This window comes from Emys orbicularis, chromosome 2 (assembly GCF_028017835.1).
Source record: "Emys orbicularis isolate rEmyOrb1 chromosome 2, rEmyOrb1.hap1, whole genome shotgun sequence".
Taxonomy (NCBI): Eukaryota; Metazoa; Chordata; order Testudines; family Emydidae; genus Emys; species Emys orbicularis.
In genome coordinates, this window is record NC_088684.1 from 219343357 (window position 1) to 219366322 (window position 22966).

Below are 22966 nucleotides of genomic sequence, written 5' to 3' on the forward strand. Positions count from 1 at the left end.
GTGGAATATCTAGCCTTTGTTTACATTTGAACTACCTGTATTCTTTAAAATATATATATAATATAATTTAATTTGCAAACTGGAAAGAGGCTTTTGTGTGTTTTAAAAGCTTGACTAAGGTAATTAGCCTTTTGGACATATTAATTTGTTATTTTGCAAACAAGATTACCCTTTGAAGTAGAGGCTTTTCTAATTTACATAATAGGACTATTCAATTATCAAGTAGTTGCACAGAAATAAAGCTAACATGATGCCTCTAACTTAAAAATTCAGTTTAGTTATTCTTAACAGTATTCCACTCTTTTTGGGGAATGTGGAAATTCTAATTTAAAAATAGATTGCTGTGCCAAAGAAAATTTTCTCTAAAATGCAACCGTTGTTCATCGTCTTTCATAGATGTAAAAAACCCCAACAATCCTAGCTTCTGTTGTAATTCTTCATGAACATCTGTTCAATTTTTTCTTCCTATTCTATTGTGGATTAACCGTAGATTCTGACTTTCTGATAAGGGGGTGAGATTCTTTCTGGTGAGGGGATGAGAATAATTAAATCCATTTATAAGATAGAAACTCTATTACTTGATTTAATGTGGAGTATTCATTTTTTAAATTATCTAGACAACATGCACAAAAAAACCTATCCAAAGGTTCAAGTTGTCTTTGATAAACATTAAAAATACAAACCGACTTGATCAACAAAAGCAAATACAGAAGTCGTCTTAAAACTGAAAAGGGAGATGACCCTTACACTCCAACCACTGATCTCAGCACACACCAATATATCGCAGCCCTTTGCTTCCTTCTCTCACCCTACATTTCAGGAAAAATATTTGGCAATGTCGCCTTAAGATCAATAAACTTGGACTTATGACAGAGTGGAAAGTGCATTCCAAAATTGGGCCACCCACGGAAAATGCCCTGCTGGTAGTCTCCACTTTATTGAAGTGCAGGCACTTCATTTGTAGCAGGATGGTACACAGAAATAAGCAGTCTCTCAAATACTAGGTCCAAAGCCAGTTTTGGGGTGTAAATCTAAAACAGCACTTTAAACTCTATGTAGAATACGACGAAAAGCCAGTGTAAATAACCGAGCATTGGTGTCATGCTCATAACTAAAACCTCCACTTAATAAGTGAGCTGCAACCTATTGCATTAGGTTCAGTTTCTGAACTGATTTAAAGTGTAACCCTACATAAAGTATATTGCAATAGTTTGATCTCAAGGTTATAACAACATGGATCATGGTGACAAGGTCTACATAAATGGTCATAGCCCTTTAGCCAGAAACTGGTGGGGGAAGCAGCATTATGATCACTGCTGTTGCTGTGACTGTTTACCAGCATTTGAGGATTGAACCTTACCTTCAGATTATAAACCCAAGTCATAAATGGTGAGGTCACATCTTCAGTTAAAGATGGAGATAGTCTTCGACATGTCTTCAGTTTGCTACCCCCTTTTACTAGCACCAATTCTGTCTTATCTGGGTTGACCTTCAGCCAGCAATCCCTCATTCATGCCCCAGATACTGGAAAAGGCATTTAATAGTGGATTATGGATAGGATTTTCAAAACAACTCAGCGGTGTCCTAACTTTACTATCATTGAAGCCAATGGTAAAATGGTTATTGGCTTCACTGAGAGTAGAGTTAGACTAACTCTGAGTCGTATGATTACATATACAAAATATGTTAAAATAACGTTCTTTTAAGGTTGCAAAGTCAACCACTTGAAAATGAAAAGAAAGCTAAGAACAATATCTTAATTTGTACAAAAGGACAGAATGAGGATTGCATGGACAACTTTAATTGTGACATTCCCTAATTTTCAAGTGCTTGGTTTTGCAACCAAAATAATGTTGTTCTTATAATGTAGTTTTTGTATGTAATTTCCTAGAGAATTTTTTTTAAGAAAAAGGTTTTAAAAAAACCCTTAAATTCAATTACACCTCTACCTCGATATAACGCTGTCCTCGGGAGCCAAAAAAACGTACCGTGTTATAGGTGAAACCGCGTTAAATCGAACTTGCTTTGATCCACCAGAGTGCGCAGCCCTGCCCCCCCGGAGCGCTGCTTTACCGCGTTATATCCGAATTTGTGTTATATCGGGTCGCGTTATATCGGGGTAGAGGTGTACTATAGTTCCCACATCATCAGTAGGGTTCAGCCAGCAAACCTCCAGCCCAGACGTCTACCTCTTGAGCTACAGGACTAAATAAATTAGCTGGCAACAGGAGAAGGCTGTTCCTCCAAGAGGGGGTTATGAGCCACTCAGGCCATATGCAAGGTCCAGGAGTTAAAGGAAGGAACCTGGCCTGGCTATCTCCTCCAGCACATCCTCCCTGCCAGGAGTTGGGGTGCTCCTACCCCATGTAGAGTCCTCAGGGTGGGGAATGGTTTGTTGGAGCCATGTGTTGGGTCTGGAGAGTTGGCTTAGTGGAGCCTGGCCCAGCCCAGTTCCTCTATCTTGACCTCTTTACTCCCTCTCTGCTGCAGCTGCTCTCAGGCCTTCGCCATACAGTGTGTGTGTGTGGGTTGGGGGGTTGCGGCTGCTGCTCTGATGCAGTGTGGTGCCCATTCTTTTTAGAATGTTTGTGTCCATTTGTTTTGATATCATACATGGTGCCAGAATTTTCCTAAGGAACGCAAATGATGGAAGGGGAGATGGTGACTTGTCCAAAATTATCTCAGCCACAACCTCCAGGACCTTTTTATAATGGGAAAGTGTTAGTCAACCTAAATAAAGGAGGTCACTACCAGCTCCCCCATAATTATTTTTTAAACTTTTTTTTTAACAGGATTAAGCCTTGTACAGCGTTTAAGACCAGACTTTAAGCGAAAATATTCCTCTATGTTTGATGATAACACTGTGACTGAATATATCTACCACTGCAACGTACAGTCACCCAGGTGATAAGTTTGCCAAAATATTTTTGAAATTAATCTGTTTCATAATTCAACCGCCACCCTTCTCCTCCCTCAGTGCCCCCAGTAATGCACGCACACTGGTTTTTTATTGTAAGGTTGTTTGTTAGGCTGCTAGCATTTAATGTGTTAATTTTAAAAGCAAAACAATATTGAACTTTGCTTGTTCATTTATCTCTTTGCAATCCTAATTTTAGGTCCACCAAGTTTGAGTTTGTTTCTCTCTCTCTTTTTTTTTTAATTTTTTTTTTTTTAACTTTGGCTGAACACTTGGGAGCTAAGTTTCAATCGAAAGGATGTTCTTATAAGAATGCCCCCACTGGGTCAGACCAATGGTCTATAGATTCATAGATTCTAGGATTGGAAGGGACCTCGAGAGGTCATCGAGTCCAGTCCCCTGCCCGCATGGCAGGACCAAATACTGTCTAGACCATCCCTGATCTTAAATATCTCCAGAGACGGAGATTCCACAACCTCCCTAGGCAATTTATTCCAGTGTTTAACCACCCTGACAGTTAGGAACTTTTTCCTAATGTCCAACCTAGACCTCCCTTGCTGCAGTTTAAACCCATTACTACTTGTTCTATCCTTAGAGGCTAAGGTGAACAAGTTTTCTCCCTCCTCCTTATGACACCCTTTTAAATACCTGAAAACTGCTATCATGTCCCCTCTCAGTCTTCTCTTTTCCAAACTAAACAAACCCAATTCTTTCAGCCTTCCTTCATAGGTCATGTTCTCAAGACCTTTAATCATTCTTGTTGCTCTTCTCTGGACCCTTTCCAATTTCTCCACATCTTTTTTGAAATGCGGTGCCCAGAACTGGACACAGTACTCCAGCTGAGGCCTAACCAGAGCAGAGTAGAGCGGAAGAATGACTTCTCGTGTCTTGCTCACAACACACCTGTTAATACATCCCAGAATCATGTTTGCTTTTTTTGCAACAGCATCACACTGTTGACTCATATTTAGCTTGTGGTCCACTATAACCCCTAGATCCCTTTCTGCCGTACTCCTTCCTAGACAGTCTCTTCCCATTCTGTATATGTGAAACTGATTTTTTCTTCCTAAGTGGAGCACTTTGCATTTGTCTTTGTTAAACTTCATCCTGTTTAACTCAGCCCATTTCTCCAATTTGTCCAGATCATTTTGAATTATGACCCTGTCCTCCAAAGCAGTTGCAATCCCTCCCAGTTTGGTATCATCCGCAAACTTAATAAGCGTACTTTCTATGCCAATATCTAAGTCGTTGATGAAGATATTGAACAGAGCCGGTCCCAAAACAGACCCCTGCAGTACCCCACTCGTTATGCCTTTCCAGCAGGATTGGGAACCATTAATAACAACTCTCTGAGTACGGTTATCCAGCCAGTTATGCACCCACCTTATAGTAGCCCCATCTAAATTGTATTTGCCTAGTTTATCGATAAGAATATCATGCGAGACCGTATCAAATGCCTTACTAAAGTCTAGGTATACCACATCCACAGCTTCACCCTTATCCACAAGGCTCGTTATCCTATCAAAGAAAGCTATCAGATTGGTTTGACGTGATTTGTTCTTTACAAATCCATGCTGGCTGTTCCCAATCCATGCTGGCTATCTAGCCTAGTATCCTGTCTTCCAATAGGGGCCAGTATCAGATGCTTCAAAGGGAATGACCAAAACAGGGCAATTTTGAATGATCCATCCCCTGTTGTATAGGCCCACCCAGTCAGAGGTTTAGGGACATGCAGAGATGGGGTTGCATCTCTGACCATCTTGGCTAATAGCCATTAATGGACCTATCCTCCATGAACTTACCTAATTCAGTTTGAACCCAGAATCTCATATTGCCAATTTCACATAGCAGGAAGTCACCAGACAGACCCTGAAAAGTCGCTAGATGTAGCTGTTTAAGCACTCAAAAGGAGTCAGAAATGTCACTAAATAAAATTTCCAGAGAATTGATTGTGTGTGTGTGTGTGTGTGTTTATATTAAAAATGTGTGCTCAGGCGTGAGTACAGTCACAAAATCATTCACAAGCAGCTCAATAGTGTTGCACACCAAGTCAATGTCATTATGTCTCAGTTGAGCATGTCATCGGAAGGAATCGCATTCCAGGGCTGTTTGGGCTGAGATTACTATAATCTGCAAGTGAGGAAAAGAAGTTTATGGAAGCTAATTAAATATTTTGCAAAAGCCAGGCACAATTTGGAGAGAGCAGCCCATTAGCCAGGGCTTGTTTTTACCCAAATGTATTCTTTCTCGCTGCTCCGTAGTAGGTAGTGCATCCTGTGATGCAGGGGAAGATCGCTAATAAAGCGGGCAGGGCGCGGGAGGCAGGTTAGCCAGTGAGGAAAGCCACACGGATGGAAGGTGGGGTGGGATGAGACAGGACCAGGTGCCCCAATGGGGCGGGGGGCACCGTGCCTCCAGGGATGAAGCTCTTACTACAGGTTCGAAGGTGGAGCTTGCTTGATTTCAGCTCCCCTTTACTCCTTCCCTGGCTTGGCCTGGGGTTAGCAGCCCAGCTGTTTTCAAAAATCAAACCCTGGAAGCGGTGGGATTGGGAAGGGGTCCGGATAGCAGATTTTTGTTTTTAAATCTACTTTCTTGGCTCCCTGAAGCATCGAGCTCAGGTCAGGTGAATGCCTCTTCCCCCTGGCTCTGGGCTCTTCCTTTCATTAACCTGTCAACTCAAATCCAGGCTGGCAAGAAAGGGAGACTTAGCTGAAATTAATCAACCCCAGCTGACCTGGGATGTGCTACCTACTACAGAGCAGCAACAAAGAACACATTTGGGTAAAAACAAGTCTGGCTAATGGGCTGCTCTCTCCAAAGTGTGCCTGGCTTTAGCAAATTATTTAATTAACCTCCACAAACTTTGTTTCCTCACCTGCAGATTATAGTGATCTCAGCCCAAGAAGCCCTGGAATGCGATTCCCTCCGAGGACATGCTCAATTGAGACATAATAACATTGACTTGGTGTGCAACAGAATGTAGTAGTTAAATTTATTAATCTTATTTGGGTTATTGCTGATTATGTACTATATATATTGTATTACTTTTAAACCAACATTTGTACTTTTTGATAATTTAAGCATTATACCCAGATGTACAGACACTCTTTCATAACCGATGTATTACATAATTTTAACATTAGCTTTAATAACATTTTTAAATCTGTAAAAAATAATAATAATAATAATAATAATAGCATGGATTGGATTTTATTAACACTATTGAGCTGCTTGTGAATGATTTTGTGACTATACATATTGGTGACTTCTTTGAATGTCACTGTAATTGGCAGTGAAAGTCACTAGATTTGTCACTGGTCACTTTGAAACTTATTTTCTCGCTAGGGAAACTAAAAAGTCGCTAAATCTACTGACAAAGTAGCTAAGTTGGCAACAACACTGGTTATACTTTTGGCCTTCACAACATCCCCTAGCAATGAGTTCCACGGGTTCAATGTGCATGAGTGAAGAAGTACTTCCTTATGTTTGTTTTAAACCTGCTGCCTGTTAATTTCATTTGGTGACCCCTGGTTGTTGTATTATGTAAAGGGGTAAATAACACTTCTCTATTCATTTTCTCCACACCACTCATGATTTTATAGATCTCTGTCATATATCTCCCTCCCCTCTGCCCCCCCAAGTTATCTCTTTTTAAAGTGGAGCAATCCCAGGCTTTTTTAATTTCTCCTCATATGGAAGCTGTTCCATGCCACTAATCATTTTGTCGCCCTTCTCTTGTACCGTTTCCAATTCTATTATCTTTTCTCAGATAAGACTACCATGACCTACATGCAGTATTCCAAGTGTGGGTGTGCCATAGATTTATATAGTGGCATTACGATATTTTCTGTTTTATTATCTATCCCTTTCCTAATGGTTGCTAACATTGTTAGCTTTTTTCACTGCTACTTCACATTGAGCAGATGATTTTCAGAGAACTCTCCACGATGACTTGAGATCTTTCTTGAGTGGTAACAGCTAATTTAGACTCCATAATTTTGTATGTATAGTTGAGTTTATTGTTTCTAATGTGCGTTACTTTGCACTTATTTCATTTGACATTTTAAGTGGTGAAACTGCTTTCAAGAACATGACTGTTCCTTATGGATGGGCAAAAAGGCCAATGTTACAGCGGATCGCTCACATGCATCAAGATATTCCGATCACTGTGATTTATGGAGCACGTTCTTGTATAGACGGCAATTCTGGTAGTACCATCCAGTCTCTGCGACCAAATTCATACGTAAAGACAATAGTAAGTGAATTTTTCTAGCCCTTGTTTTTTCTTTTTATGGGTTTGTGTAGATTGTATCCATTCTTCGTCCTATTTGGTGCCAGCCCTGGAATGGTAGTCTTACAGTTTAAAACTCTGGATAGGATATCTGATCTGATTTCTATACCAGAAAAAGGGTGGGAGAAGATAAGTATTCTTCGAGTGCTTGCACATGTTCATTCCAATGTAGGTGTGTGCACGCCCCAAGCAAAGTTGCCAGAAATCTTTCCCTTGGTGGTATCTGTTGGGTCGGCTCTAGCACCCTCTGGTGTCGCACACTCATAGCACCAGGATAAGGGGCTCTACCCTGCTTCAGTTCCTTCTTACCGCCCGTGACGGTTGCTGAAACCTCTCGTTGCTTAGGCAATCTCTTCTTTCCTAACCTTTTAGTGTAAATAATGCTCATAATTTTTAGTAGTTAGTTTTTACATAGATTGGACGACTCCGCTCTTAGATAGCAGAGTTGTCATTTGTCCCAGTACTGAGGCATGCCTCGGTCACTGGGGTTTAAGCCTTGTGCGTCATGCAGGAAGTCTGTGCCTTTGAGCGACCCGCACTCGAGCTGTCTGACGTGCTTAGGGGTAGCTCATAGGAAAGACCATTGCCAAATTTGTAAAGAGTTCAAGCCCCGGACCCAGAAGGACTGCTCTTTCGAATGTCCTCCTTATGGAGGCAGCTTAAGAACAGATTCAGAGCTGCGCTGAGACTCGGCACCGATCATCTTCGCCAGTGCCAGGAGAAGAGCCGGTCTCTGGTGCAAAAGGACAAAAGAGACAGGGAGAGGGCGAGACGTGTGCTGGGCCTCTCTCCATCCCTGGTGCCACATCGCCAGGTGCCCACAGTCCCAGTATTGGCACGTCCTACGACACCCACTCAGGACCACAGTACCGGATAGTTTACTGTCCCGTCGACCCCCGAAGCCTTTGCAGCTGCAAAGGATCTTCTAACTCTGCTAGTACTAGGCTCCCTGGAGGGTCAAGACTTGGCACCGTCAGTGCCCCTAAGCAGCAGGGAATCGACGCCAGCACCTCAACCAGAACTGTGTCAGATGTCCAAGGGGGAACCCTTGCTGAGATCCTCAAGGGCCCCTAGGCAGCCTTCTCTGGCACCCAGTGGCATGGCACCGCCCTGGTCTCTGCAGCGCACCTTAGTCCTCAGCAGACTCGGAGGCAGAAGTGTACTCCCCCGCCAAAGCAGCCAACCCCGCTGCTCCCTGGGCCATTTCCACTCCATCATGGCACTAGGTTAATCGGGGCCTCCGGGTGCATGGCCACCGTATCCAGGGGACCCAACCACCATGCAGTGGCCTTATTGGAACCGTTGGGGGTTTCACCCACCTCAAAGTACCTTTCAAGACGCTCTTATTCGGTCATCTCGGAGGCTAGAGCACCCTGGTACTGCACAGAGATACTCTGGTACCAAACACTGCACCAAACCCCAAGAGGAAGCCCTGCAAGCTCCTGCAGACACTGAGGCCTGCAGACACTGAGACCAATTGAGGCTCCCCATCAGGCTTTAGCCTCCTCCTCATCTTCTCTGGGTGAGGCCACAGTGGCACCTGGGGTCTCTCCACCTCCAGATGACCATAAGGTGTATTAGCACCTGCTAAAACAGGTAGCCTCAAGCCTAGAGGTCCAAACAGAGGTGGTTAAGGAGGTGACACACGGCCTCCTGGATATTCTGTCACAAGCAGGCCCATCCAGAGTGGCTCTGCTGCTACACGATGCCATCATGGACTCTATTAAAGCCCTGTGGCAAACCCCTGCCTCCCTTCCACTGATGGCGAAATGATCAGAGCGTAAATACTTTGTTCCGGCCAAGGGGTGTTGATTCCTCTTCTCCACCCCCATCCCTCCCGGGATCATTGGTGGTTGTGGCACCCAATGAGCAAGACCACCAGGGACAGCAGAGCTCTGTGCCAAAGGCTAGGACCTAAAAAGCTAGACCTCTTGGAGTGCAAGGCTTACCCATCAGGGGGCCTGCAACTTTGTATAGCAAACCAGCAGGCCCTGTTGGGGCACTACAACTTCAACATGTGGGAATCCTTGATTAAATTCAAGGATCTTCTCCCCCAGACAGGCGTTTTCCTCCCTAATTGAGGAAGGGAAAACTGTAGCTCGGGCCTCCCTGCAAGCAGCCCTGGATGCTGCTGACTCCACAGCCAGATCGAGGGTGACTGCGGTGACAATGCATAGGAGCTCCTGGTTTCAATCCTCGGGTCTCCCTCAGGAGGTACATCCAGAGCATCCAGGACCTCCCATTTGAGGGATCGTCGCTCTTCTCGGAGGACTCCCATGTGACCTTGAAATCCCCAGGGCTCTGCATACTAGCAGGTGTCAGGAAGCAATACAGGCCGCAGTAGCCAAGCCGTTACTTCCCTCAAACAGCCTGTCAGGGCCACCAGAAGAGAAGGAACAGAGGGTTTAGGTGAAGGCCCCATCCCAGTCATCCTCAACAGGCCCTACTCAGTCAGCCCCCAGGCACCCCAGGTTGTCAAAGCATTCCTTTTGATGAGACGATCGAGGTTGACATCACAATCTCTTCTACACTGCATCCAGCTTACACCGCCCCCCCCCCTCCATTTTCCGACCAGCTTTCCTATTTCCTGGATGCCTGGATCCAGATTACTTCAGACGGATGGGTCCTCAGCACCATAGAACTGGGTTACACCATCCAATTCCTGCCCACCCCACCTTCCCACCCCTCCTCTCTGTCCCTCTTCAGGGACCCTTCTCATGAGCTCCTGTTGGAACAAGAAGCCCAGTCCATCCTTTGGGTGGGAGCTGTGTAACAAGTTCCCTCTCGCTTGAGAGGAAAGGGGTTCTATTCCCACTATTTCCTAATTCCGAAAGCCATGTGGGGGTGTCTCAGACCTATTTTAGATCTGCGCAATCTCGACCGATTTCTAAAGAACCTGAAGTTCTGCATGGTCTCCTTGGCCTCCATCATCTCTTCACTGGATCCCAGGAATTAGTATTTCACCCTCAATCTAAAGGACGCTTACTTCCACATTTCGATCTTCTCTGGTCACAGATGTTTCTTAAGATTTGTAGTGAACCAAAGTCACTTCCAGTTCACAGTGCTCCCTTTTGGCCACTCTGCAAGTTTTCACAAAATGTCTGGCAGTAGAATCCATATATTTCCATACCTGGACGACTGGCTGATCAAGGGTCCAGAACTCAAGTAGAGGCCGACATCCATCTCCTTCAATTAACTTTCTATGTATTGGGCCTTCTGTTGAACTTTCCTGGTCCTGGTCCAAAGGGTAGAGTTCATAGGGGCAAAACTCGACTCAATGCAAGCGAGGGCTCTGCTTCCAAACAACCGGTTCATCGTGATTGCATCCCTGATACGATCTTTCCAAAGCTATCCAATCACGACCGTACGAAAGTGCCTGAGTCTCCTGGGCCACATGGCGTTGTGCACATATGTAGTGCAGCACGCAAGGCTAAGACTCAGACCCCTGCAAGCCTGGCTAGCCCGGGTCTATTCCCTCTCTCACCATCACGTGGACTCAGTTCTCACGGTCTCAGCCTCATCTCATGACTGGACAAATGCTGACTGGACAGCCCCACGGTATGCACGGGGGTACCCTTCTCAAGACCTCACCCATCCCTGTCCCTGGAATGTGACACATCAATCCTCTGTTGAGCAGCCCACTCAAGACCCATCAGAACCCAAGGCCTTTGGTCCCAAGAAGAACTCTCCCTGCACATCAATGTCAGGGAATTCAGGGCAGTATGTCTAGCATGCCAGGTGTTTCTACCTCACTTGACAGGCAAATCTCTTTCAGTCCTCACGGACAATACGATGGCTATGTTCTACATAAACAGGTAAGATGGTGCACGTTCTTCCCCCCCATACCAGGAAGCATTCTGCCTGTGGGTACTCTGCATCGCACTCTAGAAGCAGCTTACCTTCCTGGGACTCAGAACCAGCTAGCAGATCGCCTCGGCTGGTCTTTCTCCTCTCACCACAAATGGTCTCTTCATCCAGACATTGTAAGGGACATCTTCTGACGGCAGGGGATTCCCCTTATAGACCTGTTTGCCACCCGATCCGACAGGAAATACTATCCGTTCTGTTCCCTGAGGGGCCACAGACTGGGGTCTCTCGGAGATGCGTTCCTGTTACCATGGACGAGGCACCTGTACTATGCTTTCACTCCTTTATCCTTCACACTTTTATCCCGTTGATCTACAAGTTTCTGATGAAGATCAAGCGGGACTGAGCGTGGGTTATCCTCCTGGCCCTGGCAGCATTGGTTCTTCATCCTGCTAGGCATGTCCATAGAGACACCCCTGCAGTTCCTGTCGCACACAGATGTAATATCCCAGGATCCTGGTCGACTGCTGCACCCAAACCTCATGTCGCTGCACCTGTCTGACTGGAAGCTCCATGGCTGAATCCAGAGGAGCAAGTTTGCTTAGAGCAAGTCCGCAAGGTCCTAATGAGCAGTAGAAAGCCTTCCACCAGAGCTACCTACCTGTCAAAATGGAAGAGGTTCTCCAGCTAGTGTTCACAACGACAGGCCCTGCCTCTGTAGTTCTCTCTGCATCTCATTCTAGACTACCTGCTTTCGCCAAGATAGCAAGGACTAGCCTTTTCCTCAGTAAAGGTTCATCTAGCGGCCATCTTGGCCTTCAATTCCAAGATCGACAACTGTTCTATCTTTTCACATGACATGGTAGTCTGGTTCCTCAAAGGCCTGGAGATGATATTCCTCCAAGTTAGGAATCCCACCCCCCATGGGATCTAAACCTAGTCCTGTCAAAACTCACGGGACCCCCGTTTGAACCACTGGCAACATTCTCACTGTTACTCCTCTCTTGGAAAGTAGCCTTCCTGGTGGCCATCGCTTCAGTCAGACAGGTTTCAGAGAAATGAGCTCTTACTTCAGAGCCCCCATACACTGTCTTTTTTTAAGGACACAGCCCAGCTGCGACTGCACCTATCATTCGTCCTGAAAGTTGTATAACAGTTTTTCATTGGAGTCAAACAATTTTCCTGCCAGTGTTCTACCCTAAAACACATGAGAGCAGGGAGGAACAGCGCCTCCACTCATTAGATGTTGGGTGTGCCCTGGCCTTCTACAATACGAAGTACCAAACCATTCTGCAGATACATTCAGCTGTTCATAGCAATAGCAGAAAGGATGAAATGTCTCCCCATTTCTGAACAGCGAATCTTATCGTGGATCACTTAGTGTATCAAGGCATATTACACCCTCACGTACATTTCGCCCCCAGCTAATTTAACGGCTCACTTTACAAGTTCTCAAGCCTCTTCCGCTGCTTTTTTTAGCACATGTTCCAATTCAGGACATCTGGTCATCAGTTCATACCTTCACAATGTACTATGTCATTACACAACAGGCTTGAGGCGATGCCAGTTTCAGCTGGGCTGTGTTACAGTCAGCCTGCACTTGATCTCCAAACCCACCTATGGGACAACTGTTTGTGAGTCACCTACATTGGAATGGACATGTGCAAGCACTCAAAGAAAAAACGGTTACTAACTTTTCTATAGCTGTTGTTCTTCGAGATGCGTTGCACATGTCAATTCCAAAACCCACCCTCACTCCCCTCTTCAGAGGCGGTTGGCAAGAAGAAACTGAAGGAGGGCAGGGTTGGCAGGGCCCCTTATACCAGCACTATGAGCACCTGATACCAGAGGGTGTTAGAGCCGACCCAGTGGATACCACTAAGGGGAAAATTTCAAGTAACTGTGCTTGGGGTGCACACACACCTATATTTGAATGGATATGTGCAACACATCTCAAAGACAAACAGTTACAGAAAGGTTAATAACTCTTTTTTTATCTCCATTTTTTTCATGTGGGGGAACTGGGGCTCAAGAGAGAGTAAGTGACTAGTTTCAAGTCAAAAGGAAGTTTGGTTGTGGCATTCAGAACTGAGCCACATTTCTTCCTAATTTCCAGTCCAGGAACTTAAACATAAGGCCATCTTTCCTGTCTAAAAAAGTATGAACTCCACAGTGTTCTAATGAAATGTATTTTGTAAAGAAAAAATACTTACAGTCTAAATTTACATACTACTTAATCAAGGAATCTTCAATGTGATAATTGTTCCAATCATTTTGTGTAGTGTTCGGTTTCAGAGTAGCAGCCGTGTTAGTCTGTATCTGCAAAAAGAACAGGAGTACTTGTGGCACCTTAGAGACTAACAAATTTATTAGAGCATAAGCTTTCGTGGGCTACAACCCACTTCTTCGGATGCATATAGAGTGAAACATATATTGAGGAGATATATATACACACACATACAAAGAGCATGAACAGGTGGGAGTTGTCTTACCAACTCTGAGAGGCCAATTAAGTAAGAGAAAAAAAACTTTTGAAGTGATAATCAAGATGGCTCAGTACAGACAGTTTGATAAGAAGCAAGTGTGAAAATACTTACAAGGGGAGATAGATTCAATGTTTGTAATGGCTCAGCCATTCCCAGTCTTTATTTAATCCTGTGTTGATTGTGTCTAGTTTGCATATCAATTCCAGCTCAGCAGTCTCTCGTTGGAGTCTGTTTTTGAAGTTTTTCTGTTTTAAGATAGCCACCCGCAGGTCTGTCATAGAATGGCCAGACAGGTTAAAGTGTTCTTCCACTGGTTTTTGAGTATTATGATTCCTGATGTCAGATTTGTGTCCATTAATTCTTTTGCGTAGAGACTGTCCGGTTTGGCCAATGTACATGGCAGAGGGGCATTGCTGGCACATGATGGCATATATCACATTGGTAGATGTGCAGGTGAACGAGCCCCTGATGGTATGGCTGATGTGATTAGGCCCTATGATGATGTCACTTGAAAAGATATGTGGACAGAGTTGGCATCGGGCTTTGTTACAAGGATAGGTTCCTGGGTCAGTGTTTTTGTTCAGTGATGTGTGGTTGCTGGTGAGTATTTGCTTTAGGTTGGGGGGTTGTCTGTAAGCGAGGACAGGTCTGTCTTGTCATGTCAAGGCTGTATCCCCACTTTGAACTTTAGGGTACAAGAGTGGGGGCCTGCATGAGGACTTCTAAGCTTAACTACCAGCTTAGTTCTGGTCCGCTGCCACCATTCCCTACCCTGGGAAGCTTTTAGAAACCTCTCACCAATTCCCTGGTGAATACAGATCCAAACTCCTTGGATCTTAAACCAAGGAGAAATTGACCCTTCCCCCCTCCTTCCTTTCACCAACTCCTGGTGAATACAGATCCAAACCCCCTTGGATCTTAAAACAAGGAGAAATTGACCCTTCCCCCCTCCTTCCTTTCACCAACTCCTGGTGAATACAGATCCAAACCCCCTTGGATCTTAAAACAAGGAGAAATCAATCAGGTTCTTAAAAAGAAGGCTTTAATTAAAGAAAAAGGTAAAAATCATCTCTGTAAAATCAGTATGGAAAATAACTTTACAGGGTAATCAAACTTAAAGAGCTCAGAGGACCCCCCTCTGTCTTAGGTTCAAAGTACAGCAAACAAAGATAAACACTCTAGTAAAAGGTACATTTACAAGTTGAGAAAACAAAGTAAAACTAAGACGCCTTGCCTGGCTTTTTTACTTACAAGTTTGAAATATGAGAGACTTATTTAGAAAGATGGGGAGAACCTGGATTGATGTCTGGTCCCTCTCAGTCCCAAGAGCGACAGGACTCCAGCACCCTGTCTTGCTGAATTAGACACTCCAGTCCACTTCAACACAGACCCAGGGTCTGAATCACTTGTCCCAAAGCTGCAAGTTTATCTGAAAACAGCTCATAGAAGTGTGCTTGTCTTTAGCACTCAGATGCCCAACTCCCAATGGGGTCTAAACCCAGATAAATCCGTTTTGTGTAGTGTGTGCATTTTTTATAAGTGGTAACTGTTTTCTGCTGAAGTTTTGGAAGTGCCCTCATTTCAATCATTGCAGAAATCTTCAATTTTGTCTTTCCAGCCAATGTGGCTTTATTTATATATGTGAGGAGAGCTACTCTTTCAGATGTGTGTGCTTACATCCTAGATTAATATTTACACACACACATTGGCCACTTTTCTAAGGAACTAAATGAAATTTACTATTACCATTCATATTCAAAATCATACTAGACAGCTGTGACGGTTGAATATGGATGTACGAATTACTTTTTTGAGTTGGTCACATCTTGGAGTGTGCTGGATATCATATTACTGCTATGTGGTCTTCCGGATGTGACTGACCAGTAACTTGCCCAAACATGCTCTGGACATAATATATTGTAGGTCATTAAGTTGAACAAAAGATGGTAATGACTATGCACGTGTATCAGAAGTAGGTACAGGGAGAAGGGAGTGTGGACAAGATGAGATTTTTCTCTCTTAATTTCCTGGTTTTATAATTCACTCAAAAATACCGCCCAATACAGCATAGGAGGATAGGGAAAGTCAAATCCTTCTATAGAGCATTTCTCCTCTTCCTGAAATGGTGACACATGTTTGTGAATAAAAATATATTTATCAAAAGTTATCTGTTATTGCTTAACAAGCAGACTTCCTATAACAGAAGTTACAGTTAGGGAGTGGGGAGTAGAAGGGTAGGACATGCATGAGTCATTCAAACAGATATAACCAATCTGGTCTGGGTTTTCTGAGGGACAGGAGAGCTAATTTAATGTCCTATTCTAATTCAGGTTAACATTTTGTCAGCCAAGAGGTGGGTTATAAAAGGCAAATGCAACACAGAAAGAAAAATGGGGACACTGAAAGGCATCCTTTAGGGTGAGAGAGAGGCTTCTTCCAATGTCTCCTTGTAGGTAATATTCCCGTTCTTGGTAAAGTGTCTCCCTAGCAATGCTTATTTTAGTATCTAACTAGATCTCTTTATTTCTAATTAAATTTTATTTTGTGACTTTCTGTAGCTTCCTAGTATTTCTCTTCTCTTAAGATAACTTGTCTCGATTCCTAGAGAGTTAGAAATTGCAAAACAGTAATTGTCCCTCCGAAGTGCAAGTGAATTGTAATTTCAGGGAAGGGAGGCTCAAAAGAGGATAATGGCTTCAATATAAAATTAAGTGGAAATTGTTCAGGTGCCTTTCCCATAGAGTACTGTAAAATGGCCTGCTTTACCAGTCTGGGCATGGAGAGAACTAAATTACAGAAATATCAGGTGTGGTTGCAATGGCCCTTAGATAATTTTACCAAAAAAAAAAAAAAACTATTCAGGAGGGTGCCAGCAGGTGTGATTTTCAGCATCTGACTTGACTTTTCCCTGATTATCATAGCAGTTAATTTAGAGGGTTGAAATGACAAACAAGCTGTTGCCACAGTCTAGAGATTCCTCAGCAATTAAAGCCCTCAGTCAGTTCTTAATCATCTATTGTAGTGCTCTTTCAGTCTTTCCCGGAGCATACGTTTCATAAGAGATGAAAAACATTCAGACATTCTGTAAGTGTTTAGATGGGAAGGAGCCAAAGAACCACTGTCCAGATTTTTTGGGGAGAGTTGGAGCTGCATTTTGGTAGAAAGCTTAACATGTAAAGCTTGTTTACATGTAATGATTGTTCTTTCTATTGAGGACCAACTTTCTTCCTATTTCCCCCCCCCCCCCCCCAGTTTACACCTCCTTTGCAGTTGCTTGTTACCTCCTCATGCTGGAAGCCAGTCTCACAGCTGAATCAATATGGATTGAGTGCAATAGGCTGTCAGTTTTTTAATCAATGTTCTCATCTAATGCACATTCTAACGCTTGTTAGATTTGTCTGATTTTAATACACCTCTACCCCAATATAACGCTGTCCTTGGGAGCCAAAAAATCTAACTGCGTTATAGGTGAAACCGCGTTATATCGAACTTGCTTTGATCCGCCGGAGTGCGCAGCCCCCCACCCCCACCCCCCAAGCGCTGTTTTACTGCGTTATATCCGAATTCGTGTTATATCGGGTCGGGTTATATCGGGGTAGAGGTGTATTAGCACTTGTAATGTACAGGAGCTGGCGCCAAGATTTAAAATAAAGGAACCTAAAGTTTTATATAAGCTTCTACATCCACATTTAGACATCTTAAGTAAATGTTAAAAATTTTCAAAAGTAATGAGCAACTACCAGCTCCCATTGATCTCAATCCTTTTGAAAATCAAGTCTCTGATTTAGGTGTAAAAACCTGTTTGGAAATCCTGGCCTGGCGTTTTTGTTCAGGGTGACCAAAGGAACTTGCAGTATGACCAGACATGGGGGACAGTATGTCCTTCTCACTATGTAATAACAGACTCATGATTATGTGTGAAGGTTTGGATATTTATTTATTTTTATTTTTCCTAATGTATGTTTTTCCCATGTCCTAATGTTTCAGGATTTGTTGACATTCTTGTTGTTCTGACTTCTCTTTTTCTACTTCCTCCTCCTAGGCTATCCTTGGGGCTGGTCATTATGTGTATGCTGATCAACCTGAAGACTTCAATCAGAAAGTAAAAGAGATATGTGATTCTGTGCACTGACTGAATTCAGCTCTTTATAAAGTCTGATCATACATACCGTTTACCAGCAATACTTTGTAGAACATTACAAAAATTTAAAGCATGCAGAGCTAGTCAAGCAGGCTCTGTTTGCACACAGTTTCTTCCAAGAAGTCACCTGCACACTTAAACCACTTAGTGCCTTTTGAGTGGGGAATATTTTAAATAGAAACCTTGTACAGTTTACTTTGAGACTTGTCTTTAAATATTTAGAGATGTTGTTTGCCTGTCTGATATAGTGAAAATATAAATAACTAGTTTTTAAACTGAAAAAAAAAAAATTTAGTTGATTGAAATTTGCAAAATTTTGAACACTTTAAATTATGTTGCATTCTAAATCTACATAAGAATGTCTATACTCAGCCATTATATAAATAATATACTGTATAAAGGTATGACTTTATAAACATTCATACTTGGTAGGCCAATGCATTCATAGTAAGAATGTGAAATTAAAATATTTCTTCTCTTTCGATCCCAAGACTTTATGTACAATATTTTAACATTGTATTTTGGCATGATGACAGGTTATGAAGCGGGTGTTTGGAAAGTGGCAGGGCCAAAATAATTAGCACAGCTTGTCTTTGGGCATAAGGTGCGTTGAAGCTTACGGTACTTTTTTGCCTATTGGATTCTATTATATTCTTCACAAGACATTCTTTCATGTGTCTAATCTCCTAGGGAACTTCAGTTTTAAGAGACAATGGTGTTGCTGACACTCATGCTTCCATGAACATATTTTATCTATAGAATTCAATGGCTGGAAATACAGAAGTGGCCTGCTAGTTGCACAACCTATTTTTATGTTGATACAATTATCACAAGGCCTGTTGCCAGCCCAAATCTAATGATTTTAGAATTACCCATTTTGACTAATGAGATTAATCCTGATCTTTCGCTTTCGAGATTAAGCCTACCATTTTCTCACAAATACAAATTTTTGGAATACTGAAACTAGTCTGGAAATACTGGAAATGCAACAGAATATTGGATCTTAATAGCACCCTTATAGGAAGGGATATTACTGGAATAAATAATATCAATGAAGTAAACGGTAGCTTGTTTTAGGAATTCCTTCTGCAGTGTTTGAACAATTCAGTATTTCACAATTGGAGCAAATCTACTCTCTGGTTCTTTACAAAAGTGTAGTTTGACATTAGTTTTCAGGTGCTCAGTAAAATACTTTGAACAAAGTACTTTGACACTTTAAAGCCAAATTATGTGGTGTTTTATTTTTTAAAAAGCAAGTTTACATAAAACTTTTTGATTTCCATTTGATTGTTGGAATAACTACTGAAAGTAACTTGATTTGTTATATAAAATATTTAACTAATGTTATCACCTTCTAAAGGTTTAAAAAGAATTTCTGGATAGCTTTGCTTTCCATATTATGATTATGAGAAGATTTGTTATATGTAGATTGTATTTCAGTAGAGCACAGTCTTTCTCCTCAAGGAGATGTTTACTTACATGGTGCTATGAGAACATCAAACAGTCCTTGCGATTGCCTTGACTGGTGGTACTTAATACTATACATCTAAATTATTTAATTGCAATAAATTAGTAAATAAAATAGCATCTTTAATTAGCAAATCCAGATTTATATAAAACAGAACTGTATTTTCTAAAATTCGGTGTTCAAAATGGAGATACAGAACACCACATACATTTTTGTACATAGGTCATAAATTAAATAGCAGCATGACTGATTGGTTAATGAATGCCTTGTTGGTGAATAGTTTTTTTCCTTAATTATCAGTCTAATTTGCATTGATTAACTGAACTCAGCTGAACATTTGCAATTACGTACAGAATGTGACACCAAAATATATGGTGTCTCTTTTCTAACCAGTAAAAGGTGGAACAAATTCTTAATACTTTCAGATAGCATTAATGTAGGGCGCTCCAGTTTGTCACATCTAAGGATGTAAGGAAGGGGAGAAAAGTTTTATGCCAAACATGAAAATTTCTCTAAATAGCCCTTGTTTTTCCTACTCAATGTGCTAGTAAAAATCACTGTTTATGTAAGTTTTGCACTATTAAAAAAATTGCATTAAACGCTTGTGTGTGTTTTCTGCTAAGAATATTTCTATTGGCAGTTGCTTTTCTAAAGATACTTGTGTGACTACTTTTGATTCCTAGAGGTTAATTACAGAAATTGAGCTAAAATGTCCAAAAATGTGTAAAGAGGAAATGTAAAGGATGTGTTAATTTTTTACATGTCTCAAACTTCTTAGCATTACTTGGTGCTGAACTGGAGACTTGAGTATAGGTTAACAGGTAACTGAAAGGTTTCAGAACTCTGGCTATGCATACAAAGAAAATGTTTTTGTTTGTGTTTGTTTGTTCTAAGATGAAAGGAAATGTTAGATCTCCTCCTCCTCCTGAAGGTTAATACTGCAGTTTTGAATGTAATCCTGTTCTGATAATATCTTACCACACATTGAGACAGTACAACATAATCTATTAAAGTACTGTAATATGAACCTTAAAGAGAAGCTTTTTAGATTATGAATAGCTCATATTTTGGATGATTAGGAGCTAAAACACTTGTAATGAGTTTCTCTCTCGTCCCCTTACAAAGTGTGACGCTCACCTCCTTCAAAAATAGACTTTGCTTCAATATCTTGAGTAGAGGTTACGCAGTAGCTTAAAGTATGCTGTGTGGGAATACTGTACAGTGATTATGCTATTTTTATAAGTGCTTTAAAGTAGCACAAGCGCCACAGGGACAAACACAGACTTTTCTCCTGTAATAGCATAAAAATTAGCACAGACTGCTTACAGCAGAGTATAACATAACAAAAGTAATCTAAAGTATTAATCTGATAAAACTAAGATTTAGAGACAATCTCCAAAACATGTTCTACCTTCAAAGGTTGACATGATATATTTTATTACAGTAATTTACTAACATTTTGTTTGCATGATCTACTTCATTTTTCTTGCTTATTGAAGCACATCTACTTAATCTTAAACCCCAAATGTGATATTTTGGAAAAGTAATTTATTTTTCTATAACACTGTCGTAGTATACAACTTACAAAAATTACAGTAAAGCAGCAGTTTGTTTCTGATCATGAAATGGAACATAAGCATGTGACTTGGTATGTACTGAGCGTGGAAGTGGATCCAAGTAGATTAAATGTTGCCTCCTTGTTCCATTGTAGTTAGAACGATGCCAACATTTCTATTATAAACCCTGTTTTACAAGGTTATGTAACTTAGTTATAACCATTCACTCTAAATTGAAATGTCATGTGATGGTCTCCCAGCCTGAAGCCCTCACTGCTATCCCCTGCCAAAAAAGTGTAACTGACTTTTCAAGTACAGTTTAAATTGAAGAGTATGAAACTTGTCTGGATTTATAGTGTGGGCAAATAAATATACAAGGAGTCCATTTCACTTGTATCAATCAAAATTTGAACCTCCAGAAGTGAGAGGCTAGCTTATTTAGCTTCATAGTTAGCTGTTAAATACATTTTTCCCAAGTGTATTAAAAGAGATTAGACCCTACAATGGCGTATTCACTTATCAAATTAGATTTATAGAACTGTCGTCTTTTAGTATGAGTACCTTTATTAAACACGTATGAAATACAATGTGTTGGATGGTAATCCTTGCTATCTCAGGTTCACATCTTTCCCCCCTGGATTCGTTCAAAAGTTGTGACCAGCCCTTTCTTTGGAGTCAGAATCACTCCTCAGTCAATTGGAGAAAGAATAGACTAGCCATGGAGCAAGATTACAGGACCAAGAACCAAACTAATTTTCCACAGGGAAGTAGAGAGAACTATACATAAGCTTCTGGCCCCAATACTAATTAATTAAAGTCTTTGTATGTACTCAGCTTCAACACAGGCTGTTAATGAGACTGCACCATAATGTAGATTCAAGTGACAGACATTTTTACTAACCTCTGGAGCTACATGAACTACATTAGTGAGTTTATTTTCAGTTTTGCTTTAGTCTGTACTAATATTTTTCATGTAGTCCTGCACATAAATTGCCACAAAGTTTCTATCCTGTGGACTACTTTTGATCTATGAATGGATTGGTGTTCAATGGCCCATACTATGAAGGTTTAAGAATCACTGCTGTAGGTGAAACTAGGCTCACACTACAACTTCCGTACTGTAAAGATAAGTTATCCACAACCCAAGTTGTTAGTGGGTATAGTGAGGTCAGAACAGACTAGAGTAGTGCTCTGCTACTACTTTTTGGGATAGTGGCTATAAATAAAAACTGGGTGAGGCTTTACTACAGTTTTACAAGCAAGGAACTGGATGGATGGGTGAGAAGAGCAGAGAGAAATGAAGGGAAGGAGAATATAGACAATAAGGAATAACAGGAACTAGAGATGAGAGTGAGAGAAAAGCAAATGGGAACAGAATCCACCTGTTGGGGAAAAAAAGCATTGGTAGCTTCAAGAACTGGTTCAGACTTGGTTGAGGCAGGGATGCACAAATAGAATCTCGACCAGGAATAGAGGTTATTTTACCTCTATTTGGCACTGGTGTGACTGCTGCTGCAATACTGGGTCCAGTTCTGGTGCCCACAATTCAAGAATGATGTTTATAAATTGGAGAGAAGAGCCATGAGAATGATTAAAGGATTGGAAAACATGCCTTATAGTGATAGATTCAAAGAGCTCAGTCTATTTAGCTTAACAAAGAGAAAGTTAAGGGGTAACTTGATTACAGTCTATAAGTATCTACATGTGGAACAAATAGGCTCTTAAATCTAGCAGAGAAAGGTATAGCATGATCCAATGGCTGGAAGGTGAAACTAGATAAATTCAGAATGGAAATAAGGTGTAAATTTTTGACAGTGAGGGTAATTAACCATTGGAACATGGGTAGGGGAAAACTACACAATATAAAAACTACCTGTTACAATACTAGTTCTGTATACAATAATAATTTATAATTATAATAATAATTAATGGAGATATCCCATCTCCTAGAACTGGAAGGGACCTTGAAAGGTCATCGAGTCCAGCCCCCTGCCTTCACTAGCAGGACCAAGTACTGATTTTGCCCCAGATCCCCAAGTGGCCCCCTCAAGGATTGAACTCACAACCCTGGGTTTAGCAGGCCAATGCTCAAACCACTGAGCTATCCCTCCCCCCGATACAAAGCAGTGTAAAAATTTGGCATGCCCACTCTTGTCTCATGCATGTCAGGTTTCACAAGCTAAAAAGACTTGTATCAGATTAGTACTTAGGGATGAACAACCTAATTAGTTTTAAGATAGAGCTTGATAAATATATGGGATTGTATGATAGGATTGCTGGCACTGATGTGAGGGCTA

The 22966-nt window shown here is 41.7% G+C and overlaps 1 protein-coding gene across 1 annotated transcript in view; it reads left to right on the forward strand.

Moving 5' to 3' along the window:
- ABHD5 (abhydrolase domain containing 5, lysophosphatidic acid acyltransferase) overlaps positions 1-19701 on the forward strand; it is a 45038-nt gene extending 25337 nt beyond the window's left edge. Inside the window, exons 5-7 of the mRNA XM_065397760.1 lie at positions 2793-2904; positions 6989-7175; positions 17547-19701. Of these exons, the coding sequence (XP_065253832.1) occupies positions 2793-2904; positions 6989-7175; positions 17547-17636 (389 nt within the window). The 3' untranslated portion in view covers positions 17637-19701. The remainder of the gene's footprint in view (positions 1-2792; positions 2905-6988; positions 7176-17546) is intronic.
- Positions 19702-22966: the final 3265 nt, after the last annotated feature.